The 12,627-nt window shown below is 47.3% G+C and overlaps 1 protein-coding gene across 2 annotated transcripts in view; it reads right to left on the bottom strand.

The window, feature by feature from the left end:
- Positions 1-12,627, bottom strand: part of creb5b (cAMP responsive element binding protein 5b) — a 90,520-nt gene that overhangs the window by 63,226 nt on the left and 14,667 nt on the right. For both annotated transcript variants that reach the window (XM_051866070.1, XM_051866071.1), the window contains exons 4-5: positions 10,422-10,543; positions 6,836-6,993 (exon numbers count right to left, since the gene is read on the bottom strand). In XM_051866070.1, the coding sequence (XP_051722030.1) occupies positions 6,836-6,993; positions 10,422-10,543 (280 nt within the window). The remainder of the gene's footprint in view (positions 1-6,835; positions 6,994-10,421; positions 10,544-12,627) is intronic.

The raw sequence follows: 12,627 nt of genomic DNA, 5'->3' as shown, positions 1-12,627 counted from the left end.
TTTGGGTGAACTGTCCCATTAAATAGTATACTCTAAAATGTGGGATCAATTACTTTTTCACATCCCACTCGGTCAACTTACTGAGGTAAACGCTGCACAATGGTACCGCTTTTTACAACGTCGGACACATAACGGTAATTAATATGATTAGCCTTTTGCTTGACTACATTATCAAACAGCTAATAATGTGTTGCTAACGTTACACAAACCATGTTCCCATTCAGTCGGACAGACCGACGAATAGGAATCTCGCTAGAGAGGCCAATCTGCTTCGAGTGTAACTAAACGAGCCAATGCATATTGGCATGCAATCATATGCATTAGCTGCTCGCCTCGCAGCGCCAGTATTTAATGAGCAGCAGGTGCGTTGCATCTTCAGCTTTTCGCTTCGGAGCCGAACATATGTGTCTGTGTTTCTGCAAGCAAGTGTCTTCTAGACGAGTCCAGCTCTTCATACTGCTCTTCTTCTCAGTGCGGGCGGACAGCATAGCAGCGGGGTCGAGTCCTCTCTTTCTTTTGATTATTTTTCTTTTTTGCTTTATTTGAGCAAAGCTGTTCCCAGCTGTAAAAGGCTGTTTTCACGGCCGGTAGCAGTGCGCTTTTGAGCACTGAATAGCTGTTCTCACAGCTGGTAAGAGCAGCGTCTTCAAAGAGAGGAGAGCACACGACAGGCTGCACACAATCCCTGTCTGTGTTGCCGCGGCCGTTCCCCTGCGTGCTTCAGCACTTTTAAAGAGCAAGTCCCTGAAAGAGCTTACACAAGTAGAGCTTGTGTCTTTTTAAAGATGACATTCTACTTGCGTGTTTCTGAATGCGGTCGTTACCTGGCACCGAGGGATGGTCACGATCGCTGCATCACATGTCTGGGCTTAAAGCACGCTGAAGCAGCGTTCATGGATGAGTCATGTACCCATTGTGGGAAGATGACCATCTCGGAGTTGCGATCGAGACTCCAGTTCCTGCAAAGGGGCGGAGTCCCAGTGCTGCTGCTTTCGTTCCAATCCTCCTCAGAGGGTTGCTTCGGGTAGCGGCACTGGTGATCTGAGGATTACAGTGAGCGCGCTTCCTTCGGGGAACCAACCCCCTAGGAACCCTCACTCCTCCTGCACGCCGCAGCCAGTAGAGCTGCCGGGGGAGCGCGGTGGGCCATCTCAAAGGTGTGCACCATCCGTATCCTTCAGAGCTCCCCCTAATGACCGGATGTCGATAGCTGCATCGGAGGGTGAGCCAGATTTTTCTGGAGATGACGATTCGGCGCAGTCGCCTCCTTCGGGAACGGTGACAGTACCCGATTCGGATCCGGAGATGACGGCTATGCTTTCCCGGGCCACCAACAGGGTCGGGCTCGTGTGGAACCCTGCACCGTGTCCCGAGCCCTCGCGTTTGGACGATTGGTATCTCGGGGTGGCGCGTACTTGTTCTCAGCCACCCACCCCGGTTCCTTTCTTTTTCTAGGAGGTGCATGAAGAACTCACCGGAATGTGGACGGCACCTTTTACTGCCTGAAACCATTCCGGTGGGTCCTCCTCCCTCACCACCCTTGATGGCGGTACGGCAAAGGGTTATACGCGCATACCCCCTGTGGAACGGGCCGTTGCTATGCAACTGTGTCCTAACTCCACCTGGTGGGGGGAGCCGTCTCGCTCTTCCCAGGCCTGTAAGCACTCGTTGGATCTTACAGGCAGGGCTTACTGGGCCTGCGGGGAAGCCGCTTCCGCCTTACACGCTATGGCGTTGTTGCAGGTCCATCAGGCCAAGGCACTGAAGGACCTGCACAAGGGTGGTCACGATCCACAAGTTCTCCAGGAACTTCATGCCGCGACGGACCTTGCGCTTTGTGTGACGAAGGTTACGGCGCGGTCAGTGGGTCGTGCGATGTCCACTATGGTGGTCCAGGAATGGCATCTCTGGCTGTGTCTGGCCGACATGAGGGATACCAACAAAGTCAGGTTCCTTAATTCCCCCGTGTCCCAGACCGGCCTCTTAGGCGACGCGGTCGAGAACTTTGCCCAGCAGTTCTTGGCTGTACAGAAGCAGTCTGAGGCCATCAGTCACATCCTGCCGTGGCGGTCAGCTGCTGCGTCCACCCATCCGCCGCCGGCAGCACCTCAGCCTGCTCGTCGCCCCCCTGTGGCTGCCCCCGCTCCCGCGCCGCAGCAGCAGCCTCCATTCAAGCGGCACCGTGGAGCCAGTTGCAAGTGGGGTGCCCAGCCCGTCCAGGCCCCCGCCAAGAAGGGTGGTAAAGCTGAAAGCAAGAGGCCCTAGGACGGGCGACCCGGAGATGGTTGGGACTGCTCTTCAGGAGATGGTGACCGCACCACTCCTTCCCCCGGAGGAGGGCCGGGTGGTAAATCCTTTGTTTCATTTTGTTTCTGTTCCGCCGCTGGCTCAAATTGGCTACCCAAATTTTCAAAAAAAGAGCAGTTTCCTTCATCTCCGGGTCTGAAGAGGGCTCGGAGAGTAGTGGGAGGGCAAGAACCTCTCCACTCTCATCCCCCTCTTCATTCGCCAGAGGGCAGCAGCGTGCAGTTTGAGAAGGCAGCCAAAGCCTCTCCTGCGCCCCCTGCCCGACCGTGGAACCAGGTAAGTGTTGCGCAGCACACTCAGACCCCCGCTACGGGCCGCCTCACTAAGAGAGCCTCCCGAGCCACGTCCCTGCGTTCCACCTCGTTGCCCCACTGCGGGTATGCCTACGGTTCTATTGATCCTGCTTGTACAGTCTCTGCGAGCCTGGTTAGCGCTCCCCAGTCCGTCTCGCTGGCTCATTCGGACCATCAGGCTCGGCTATGTGATTCAGTTCGCCCGGCGTCCCCCCAAGTTCAGGGGCGTCCACTTCACTGCAGTGAAAGCTGCCCATGTCTTGCGTGCAGAGATCGTGGTCCTACTGGCGAAGGACGCGATAGAGCCGGTCCCTCCAGCCGATATGAGGACAGGGTTCTACAGTCCCTACTTCATTTTACCCAAGAAAAGCGGTGGGTTACGACTGATCCTGGAACTGCGAGTTTTGAATCGGAGCCTCCACAAGCTACTGTTCAAAATGCTCATGCAGAAACGCATTTTCGAGTGCATCTGTCCCCAAGATTGGTTTGCAGCGATCGACCTGAAGGACGCGTACTTTCATGTCTCGATTCTCCCTCGACACAGGCCGTTCCTGCGCTTTGCGTTCAAGGGTCGAGCATATCAGTACGAGGTCCTACCCTTCGGGCTGGCCCTGTCTCCCCGTGTCTTCACGAAAGTCATGGAGGGAGCCCTTGTTCCCATGAGAGAACAGGGTGTTCGCATCCTCAACTATCTCGACGACTGGCTTATTCTAGCTCAGTCTCAGGATCAGTTGTGCGAACACAGGGACTTGGTGCTCAGTCACCTCAGACAGTTGGGCCTTCAGGTCAACTGGGAAAAGAGCAAACTCTCCCCTGTGCAGAGGATCTCTTTTCTCGGTATGGAGTTGGATTCGGTCGAACAGACAGCACGCCTCACAAAGGAACGTGCGCAGTCGGTGTTGAACTGCTTGAATACATTCAAAGGCAAGGACAGCGGTCCCACTGAAATTCTTTCAGAGGCTCCTGGGGCATATGGCAGCCGCAGCAGCAGTAACTCTGCTCGGTTTGCTTCAGCACTGGCTTCACGGCTGAGTCCCGAAATGGGCGTGGCAACGCGGCACGTTCCGAGTGGCAATCACACCGGAATGCCGCCAAGCCTTCAGCCCGTGGTCGGACCCCTTGTTTCTTTGGGCAGGAGTGGCCCCTAGAGCAGGTGTCCGGGCATGCTGTGGTGTTCACAGATGCCTCTGCCACCAGCTGGGGTGCCACGTACAACGGGCATGTAGTATCAGGGGTATGGACGGCCCCCAGCAGTATTGCCACATCAAGTGCCTCGAGTTGCTAGCAGTACGCCTTGCCCTGGGCCGCCTGAAAGGGTCATTATGGGGCAAGCATGTGCTGGTCCGCACAGACAACACTGCGACCATTGCGTACATCAACAGTCAAGGTGGTCTACGCTCCCGTCGCATGTCGCAACTCGCCCGCCATCTCCTCCTTTGGAATCAGAAGCATCTGAGGTCGCTTCACGCCATTCATGTTCCTGGTGTGCTCAACCGTGTGGCCGACGAGCTCTCACGAGCTGCGCTGCCAGGAGAGTGGCGACTCCACCCCCAGGTGGTCCAGCTGATTTGGAGAGAGTTCGGGGAGGCTCAGGTAGACCTGTTTGCCTCGCCAGAAACCTCTCACCTCTCACTCTCACGAGGAGCAGGTCCTGCTAGTTGCACCCTATTGGCCCAACCAGACCTGGTTCCCGGAACTCTCGCGACAGCCCCTCCCTGGCGCATCCCTCTGAGGAAGGACCTTCTTTCTCAGAGACGGGGCACCCTTTGGCACCCATGTCCAGACCTCTGGAAACTCCATGTCTGGTCCCTGGATGGGACATGGAGGTTCAAGGTGACTTACCCCCCGAGGTACTTAACACCATCACTTCGGCAAGTGCACCGTCTATGAGACGTGCTTACGCCTTGAAGTGGAACCTGTTCGTCAAGTGGTGCTCTTCTCGCCGAGACAACCCCCGAATATGTTCGATCAGAGTCGTGCTTTCCTTCTTGCAGCAAGGGTTGGAGCATAGGCTGTCTCCCTCCACCCTCAAAAGTTCATGTTGCCGCAATTTCTGCATACCACGACCACATCGAGGGTAAGTCTGTTGGTAAGCACGTCATCAGGTTCCTTAGGGGGGTGAGACGGTAAAATCCTCCTCGACCCCCCTCCATACCCTCTTGGGACCTTGCTCTGGTGCTTCAAGCTCTCCAGAATGCTCCCTTTGAGCCCTTGCAGTCAGCAGACTTAAAGATTCTGTCGATGAAGACTTTGCTGCTGGTTGCATTGGCCTCCATCAAGAGGGTAGGGGACCTGCAGGCATTTTCGGTCGACGAATCGAGCCTAGAGTTCGGGCTGGGCGACGGCCACGTGGTACTGAGACCCCGCCCTGGCTATGTGCCCAAGGTTCCTACCACTCCCTTCAGGGACCAGGTAGTGAGCCTGCAAACGCTGCCCCCGGTGGAGGCAGACCCATCCCTGGCTTTGCTCTGTCCAGTTCGTGCTTTGCGACTTTACTTAGACAGAGCTCAAAGCCTCAGGACCTCAGACCAGCTCTTTGTCTGTTACGGAGGCCAGCAGAAGGGAAAGGCTGTCTCCAAGCAGAGGACGGCCCACTGGATAGTGGACGCCATCGCTTTGGCTTGGTCCTCTGATCTCCCTTCGGCAGCCAGACGTGGCGGAGCGTCTGGCACCAGGCCTATACTCCGTTGTATCCTTGAGAACCGGATTTAGGCTGGGTACCATATGTGTGACCCTACAGGGATCCCATATGTGTAGTTCCACGGTTGCTCCTAAACAAAGCCTGTGTATTTCCCTCTGGGAGAACCCACCTCTCATCAGGTTGGAGTCACCCCAGTACTTCCATATGTAGTACAGCCCTACGGGGTTAGTCCATATGTACTTCTCCACATAACTCCTTCGGGGAAGGTTGTGGCTTCCGCAGCGTTCCTTTCCCAGCGAAAGGGTACGCTTTCCCAGTGTTATCCAATAGTCTCACTGAGTGGGTTTTGGGGAACAGCAGTGATCGACACTCTCTGTGTTAGCCCTGTCCCACCGTCTTTAGGCAAAGGGGGTTCAGGTGGCTTGCAACAGAGCGCTGGAAGGGGGCAGCTGCTGTGGCGCTTTGGTAGGGATTCCTATTCATCGGTCTGTCCGACGTACGTCGAACGTGACCGACTGAATGGGAACATCTCGGTTACATAGGTAACCCTCGTTCCCTGGAGGAGGGAACGGAGACGTACGTTCCATCGCCACAGTCGCTGTACCCCGCTGATGCTGCCGCCTAACCTGATCGGCTCCTCAGCGAAAACCTGAAGATGCAATGCACCTGCTGCTCATTAAATACCCGCGCTGCGAGGCGAGCAGCTGATGCATATGATTGCATGCCAATGTGCATTGGCTCGTTTAGTTACACTCAAAGCAGATTGGCCTCTCTAGCGAGATTCCTATTCGTCAGTCTGTCCGACGTACATCTCTGTTCCCTCCTTCAGGGAACAAGGGTTACCTATGTAACCGAGACGTTCCATCTTCTAAAAATCAGCATCCTTAGAAACACTTTGAACTCAGAACGTCAGTGGAGAAAGGCATTTAGTTCATCATAACATCATAATATACATCATACACCCGCTATATTGCTAAATCTACCTGATTTTTTATATCAACAGAAAAATATACCGGGGTAACCTTCTCTTGAGACTCTCCTGCTTCAGAGCGGTCATAGTTAATGATATGCTAGAGCCCGCCGACACGTTGACGTGACTGGTTACAAGGTAGTTTGTGACATCAGAAACATCAGAGATTTCAAACCGCGCTTTTGAGACTGTCTTTGGTTTACTGCAGTTTTAAAGAGAAAATACTTGGCAATGGTGTTTGACTTATGAATTTGCACATGGTTTGTCTTAAAGCATATTAAAAATACCACATAGAAATATAAACAACATTAAAAACTTGATTTTCACCACAGGTGTCTTTAAATAAAAACTTCCAAGAATCCAGCTGTTGTCCACTACTATCTACATGACATGACACACAAATCTGACTTAGACTCAAACACAGTCTTTTGAAGAACATAATCACTACTCCTCCACCTTGTGCAAGCGACTGCTGTTTTGTGAGAGGAGGAATGCAAACAGCAGCATGGACCTTGGCCTAATATCAAACTACCAGCCTTCGTCTATTGAACGATGTACCGATGACATGGAACTAACAATATTTATACGGGCCCACGCAACTGCGGTGAGGAGAGGGCGACTTACCCAATCTGTCTGTTGGTGGAAGGGGCTTGAGTGATGACAGAACTGGACTGGGGCGAGGGCAGTGCCTGCTGGATTACTATGCTGCTGTCATGGTTGGCCATTCTTGAGTGGGACTGCTGGTGCTGGTTAGGGCCCCCCTGCCCATGAAGAGTGATATTCTGTTCAGAAACACAAAGGGTGGGGTGGGGGTCATGAGCACAGGGGTAAAATATAAACTGTCAATGTATTGTAGGGGGGAAAAAACTACAAAAAAAGTCGACACCCAACTACTAGGTGATATCAAATGCAAAAAAAGATTCAAAAAAATTAATTGTCTATTTTATTATACAATATTTCAGAGATGTATTCAGCACAACTCAAACAGAAGTTACTTTCAAATTTAATCTGTGTGGGAAAGTCTTTCACGCTCATGTGAAATTCACAATCGTGTGGATCCCTATTCAAGTGATTTGATTTCACCCATGAAAAAACAGTGGTAAATGTGATCACACCTTAAGAATGTAGAACTAAAACTAGAAAACAAGTAGCCAAGGGCTGGGACAATAAATCAATTCTCGATTCGAAATACAATGATTCTGGATCGATTCTGATATTTTAAGATTGTATTCTCTCTCGAATTGATTCTGAGCTTAGTTTTTAACAGCAGATGGCGCTCTAGGCTAGTTTTTAACTTAGTTTTTAACTTTTTAACACACTCAAATGCTCATGAAGAGGAGTGCTAGACATCGATCGTGAGTTCAGCTGAGTCATGTAAGTGGTTAAATATACTTGCACCTTGGCTCAGAATGCTTTTATGGCGCGAGATTAATGTAAACACAATCTTTTCAAACTTTAAGAATGATTATTTTAGGTTTAAGTGGTGTGTGAGGAATTGGAAGCAAGCAGAGTACGGCTGTTTCTAAAGCATCCAGTGCGATTTGCTGTTAAAAACTAAGTTTAGAATCGATTCGAGAAAGAATCGTGATACATTCGGAAAATATCAGAATCGATCCAGAATCACTGTATTGCGAATCGAGAATCGATTTATTGTCCCCGCCCTAAAAACAAGGCATGAACCCAGCTAACAGATCTTTGGCTAATGTTCTGGCAAGGTTCTCTCAAAGTAATGAACAAACATTATTCCAGTAATGTTAATAGAATGTTCGTTCAAAGTTGTCTGGTCTTTAATAATGTTCTCAAAAACATTAAACGTTGCTAGTACTTGTTTCAGAATCTTTAGAGAGCATTTAAAAGTAGCATTCCCATAATATTTGCAAAATTATAAAATGAAATGATCCCTTAACGTTCATGTTACCAAGAAATAAAAAAGTTTTTTAAAACATCAGAGAACATTCAGAATAACATTTTCACAACATAATGGGGATGCTAGTGAAACGTTTTTTTTTTTTTTTTGTTAGCTACGAAGCACTGACTGAACATCATATATAGCAGCCTCTTTGGTTTAGGCCACATTGACACAAACCACACATTTACGCGATGTGTGAACAAGGAGAATTATTGGTCAGAAATGCATTCTATTAGTTTAGGTGTGACACCACTGTGAACCTTCATGCTTATGCATGCACTTCCTTTAGCAGAGAGAGAGTAAGTTTAAGTAAGAGATGAAGAAGGGAAATATGTGTTGAGGGCCACTCCTTAAGACACAATTTAATGTTTTAAAACCCAAGTCAAGGTGGAAGTGCTGCAGTTGAACTATTTTTGTAGGCCAACCCGGAAGTTAGCATTACACTGATTCCCTCCAATAGGATTTTTTGATTGGCTTTTGGATTATTGCAGAAAATAAGCTCTAGGACCAACTAATGTGTATGATGACACATTTTGTTCATAATGATAATCTTCACAAATGAACACACCTTTAATGACATTTGACGCCTAAATACAATCGACAGAAGTTAAAAACTAAACATAGGCTGAAAACAAAAGACACTACGGTCATTCATTCAGCTTATGTGGCCTGTGCTTTTGAATTACTTCTTCAACAGTCACCATCACTAAGCTTCTGACAGTTCTTTCAGTCTTTATTTAAAAAACATTGTCCCTAAAGGTTTGAGTTAGAATAGTTTGCAAGAATGTGATTACAAACACAATAAGGCTGCAGCCAAACAAAAAACCCATTCAAACAACCCATTGCCTTCAGGCCGGTGAAACCAGAAGTACCAAAATGCTAACTTGTTTCCGAAAAAAATATATGATCCCTATCATCCGTGTCCAAATCCTCTTTTGCTAGTTTAACAACGGAAAAAATAGTCGGCATGGTAAGACTGCAGAAAGAACGCTTCTCCAGAGAGGAATCCTTTTATTTTCAATATTTAAAAATGTTTTTGTGCTGCTGCACGTCCCTGTGTGTGTAACAAGCAGAGTGTACGCACGTTGTGCACCCGCAAATAGGCGCATATTACTAGCACGCCCTTTAAATATAAAAAAAAATACTGCACCATTGACTTTAGACCAGGTTTTTGTTGGTCAATGGCGCAGTCATTTTCAGTTGCCTCAAAATAGCAACATGCCAACAATGCACCTGAACACACCTCGTTTTCAGACCAGCACGCCCATGGGCGTACAGATGGGCACGACTGCATTTGCTATTTAAACAACGTTGCACTGGACATGAAAATGACAACTGTGTCGGGATGAAACTAGCAAAAAACACTTGCGTCATGCCTGGCCGTCGCATTGCGCCAGGTGTATGATAGGGCCCTATGATTTTAATACGAATACTCACAACGCAGCAATATTTTAGCACATTTAACATTTGGTTAAACAGTATAGTTAGTAAATAAGTAAAAACTAGTTTTTGCAATAAATTACAGCACCCCTAGACACACAGAATCTAACTTGCCTAAAAAAGGCACATCCTTTAAGCGCATGAGAGATTCTAAAAAGATAAACCAGCTTCCACATTTGATTTTAGTACACTTCCTTTAAGACAAGCGCAGCAGTGTTCTCTGAAAAGGCTATGGGCGATATCTCCATCTCACCTGTCTTTGCTTGAGCTCAGCAAAAGTCCTGCTACAACCTGCTGCTTGCTGACTTGGCATGGTATACTAACCCTAAACCTCAAGTGTATACTCCCCAGATTAACAGACAGCACGGCGGTCATGCATACAGTAGAGTTATGGTCACTGAGGCCAGCCATCTTGCGACACAGTCGTGGTGCAAATGGTAAAACAGTCATTAGGGTCGAAGGTGTTTGCATCATTGTCAGACCTTGAGTTTTTTGCATGCGTCATTGCCAAGACATTACCATAAAGATTCCTACATTTTGGAAAAGCAGACTATGATGCAATAAAATACTGCTTCCGTAGTCAGCTCACGTGGTATTGAAAAAGATCAAGAGTGTGTGACTGTCTGGGTGATATGTGATATCCAGACAAACAGCGCTCTTTATGAACAGAACTGTCAATCTGAAGCTCAGCTGCCAAATATGATCTCTTTACCTGCTTTAGCTATGGAGCTGCCGTGTATGTGTGTGATCTGTCCAAAGCTGGGAGTGTTCAGTGCATTATTGTTATGGGGTAAGGGGTAATTGTGACAGCCACTGTTAGTGTTGGAGATCACAGCTGCGAGTCCCACACCATAACCTCACCTGTTTGCTGTCCTCCTCCTCCTGAGCCTTGCAAAACTCCTGCTCAATGGAGCAGTCCAGCTCGCTGAAGAGACCCACCTCCTCACAGTTCTTCAAGAAGCGCGTTGGGGTCGGCGTCTGGTCTGGAAGCATTCAAGCACAAAATACATAAAAATTTAGCAGGGCATATTAGCTTAACTGTTTACAATGACATAGACCTAGTGGGTTTGATTAGCAAGGAAAACGTTCCAATTGGTCTAGATCTATTAAAGGGGACCTATAATCCCCCTATAAAGTAATATAAATCTCTGGTGTCCCCAGAATGTGTCTGTGAAGTTTCAGCTAAAAATACCCCACAGATCATTTATTATAGCTTGTCAAATTTGCCCCTATTTGGGTGTGAGTAAAAACACACTGTTTTTGTGTGTGTCCCTTTAAATGCAAATGAGCTGCTGCTCCCGGCCCGCTTTCCAGAAGAGGGCGGAGCTTTAACAGCTTGCGCTTCGGTTGCTCAACAACAAAGCTGGAGAATCTCACACAGCCAAAATGCCGATTGTCAGTAACGGTGTTCAGCCTTACATTGTTCAAACCAGAGTCGGACACTAATGAAGAGACTAAGGAAGAAGTTACAACTTTGAGAATGCATCTGGATGTTTCTGAACGGTTAGTGGATAAAATTAAGCAGTTGCTGTGGAGTTGATTCAACTCATCGACTAGCATGTGCCGTCATGTTAATATTTTGTGCAAATCCAGCGGAACTGACCCTCGTTTGTGAAGCAGTCTGGCGTAAAATGACAACAGTAAAATTACTGGTATACATCTTCAGACAAAACAATGGCACTTACATATTTTAAGATGTCAGTTTTTATGTCAGTGCAAGTTGCTTTCAGTTAAGACAGATCAAACATGCATTTTAGTCTGGACTAGGCTTAAGCCTCATCTGTGAAACTGGGGGTCAGTGAAATCAACTCTGCATGAACAAAATTATGAATGTGGTCTCCTTGACGACGGCTCTGCATCTCTGTACACTCAGCACAAGTTTGCGGTAAATTCTCTATGCAAGTTGAACCCAACCCAAACAGCTAAATAAAAGCTTCTGGCGGGACCATGTGGTCCGTGGCACTAGGATGCATTTCTAGCTGCATGCCGTGTCTCTCTCCACTCAGGCTGTGATTCTGTCCTTTTCATTATTTACCCTTGTCAGAGTGGCATATCAGATTTCTGGGATCAGCTTTGGGTTTCTCACTTACTCCGCATTCTTTTACATGCAGGCCCTTCTTTCAGTAACTCACTTGCTAACAAAGGTGCACATGCTTTCCTTCACTCACTACCTCTTGTTTGCTCAGCCTCAAACACACTCCACTGAGAAATCACACACACCTCCTATTGAGTTTGTGGTGGGACGATAATTTCTAGCCGCTACTGGAACCACATAATAACTCATTATCTTGTACTTTATCAAACCCACAATGAATATTACAGTCTAGACTGAACCGCACATCCAGACCTAGTAGAAACCCATCATGGGTTTAATTTCAGGATCCCTGTTAATGCCTGCAGTATCTTGATAGAAGAGGATGAATGAAATATGTATGTCATGAGAATAAGTGTGTTCTAAATAAAGAAAAGAAAAATCTGAAAAAAAAAAAAATGAATAAGTCTGTTCATGGTTTCATATGGTTTTGAAAATTTTGTAACATTTTTCAAGAATAGTTTGTCACGTGGTGTAACCATCAATTAAAAAGTAACACTGTCACTATTTTCAGAATATAGTTATTAATAACTCAATCAATTAACTCAAATAATTATATAATAAAACAAGAACCACATCTTGAATATCACACTGTCTATTCATTTTTTGCTTTTGACCATTACAGTTCATGAGAAAACAGGAGTAATTACTGTATTTAACATATTCATAAATAGTCTAGTTTCTGTCTGAAACTGCTCATTAGTTCCCTCATTCGTAATTCACTAGTGAATGACACAGTTCAATATCTGGGGTAAGAGTGAGCATCTCAAATGACAAAATACATGAAATCTGATCAGACCATGCAGACTGCAAGTCATTTACCGAAATCAGATTTTAATTGGATTTCAAACCATATATGAATGTAGATCGGATTTGTAAAAAATTAGACACTGCAAAAAATGGATAGACAGATAGACAAACAGACAGACAGACAGACAGACAGATAGATGGCACAGAAATCTTCATTATTTCAAC

The sequence above is a fragment of the Ctenopharyngodon idella genome, chromosome 16 (genome assembly GCF_019924925.1).
Source record: "Ctenopharyngodon idella isolate HZGC_01 chromosome 16, HZGC01, whole genome shotgun sequence".
In the NCBI taxonomy this organism is placed as follows: Eukaryota; Metazoa; Chordata; class Actinopteri; order Cypriniformes; family Xenocyprididae; genus Ctenopharyngodon; species Ctenopharyngodon idella.
The sequence above is the reverse complement of the archived record's forward strand: the minus strand, read 5'-3'. Positions and strand labels throughout refer to the sequence as shown.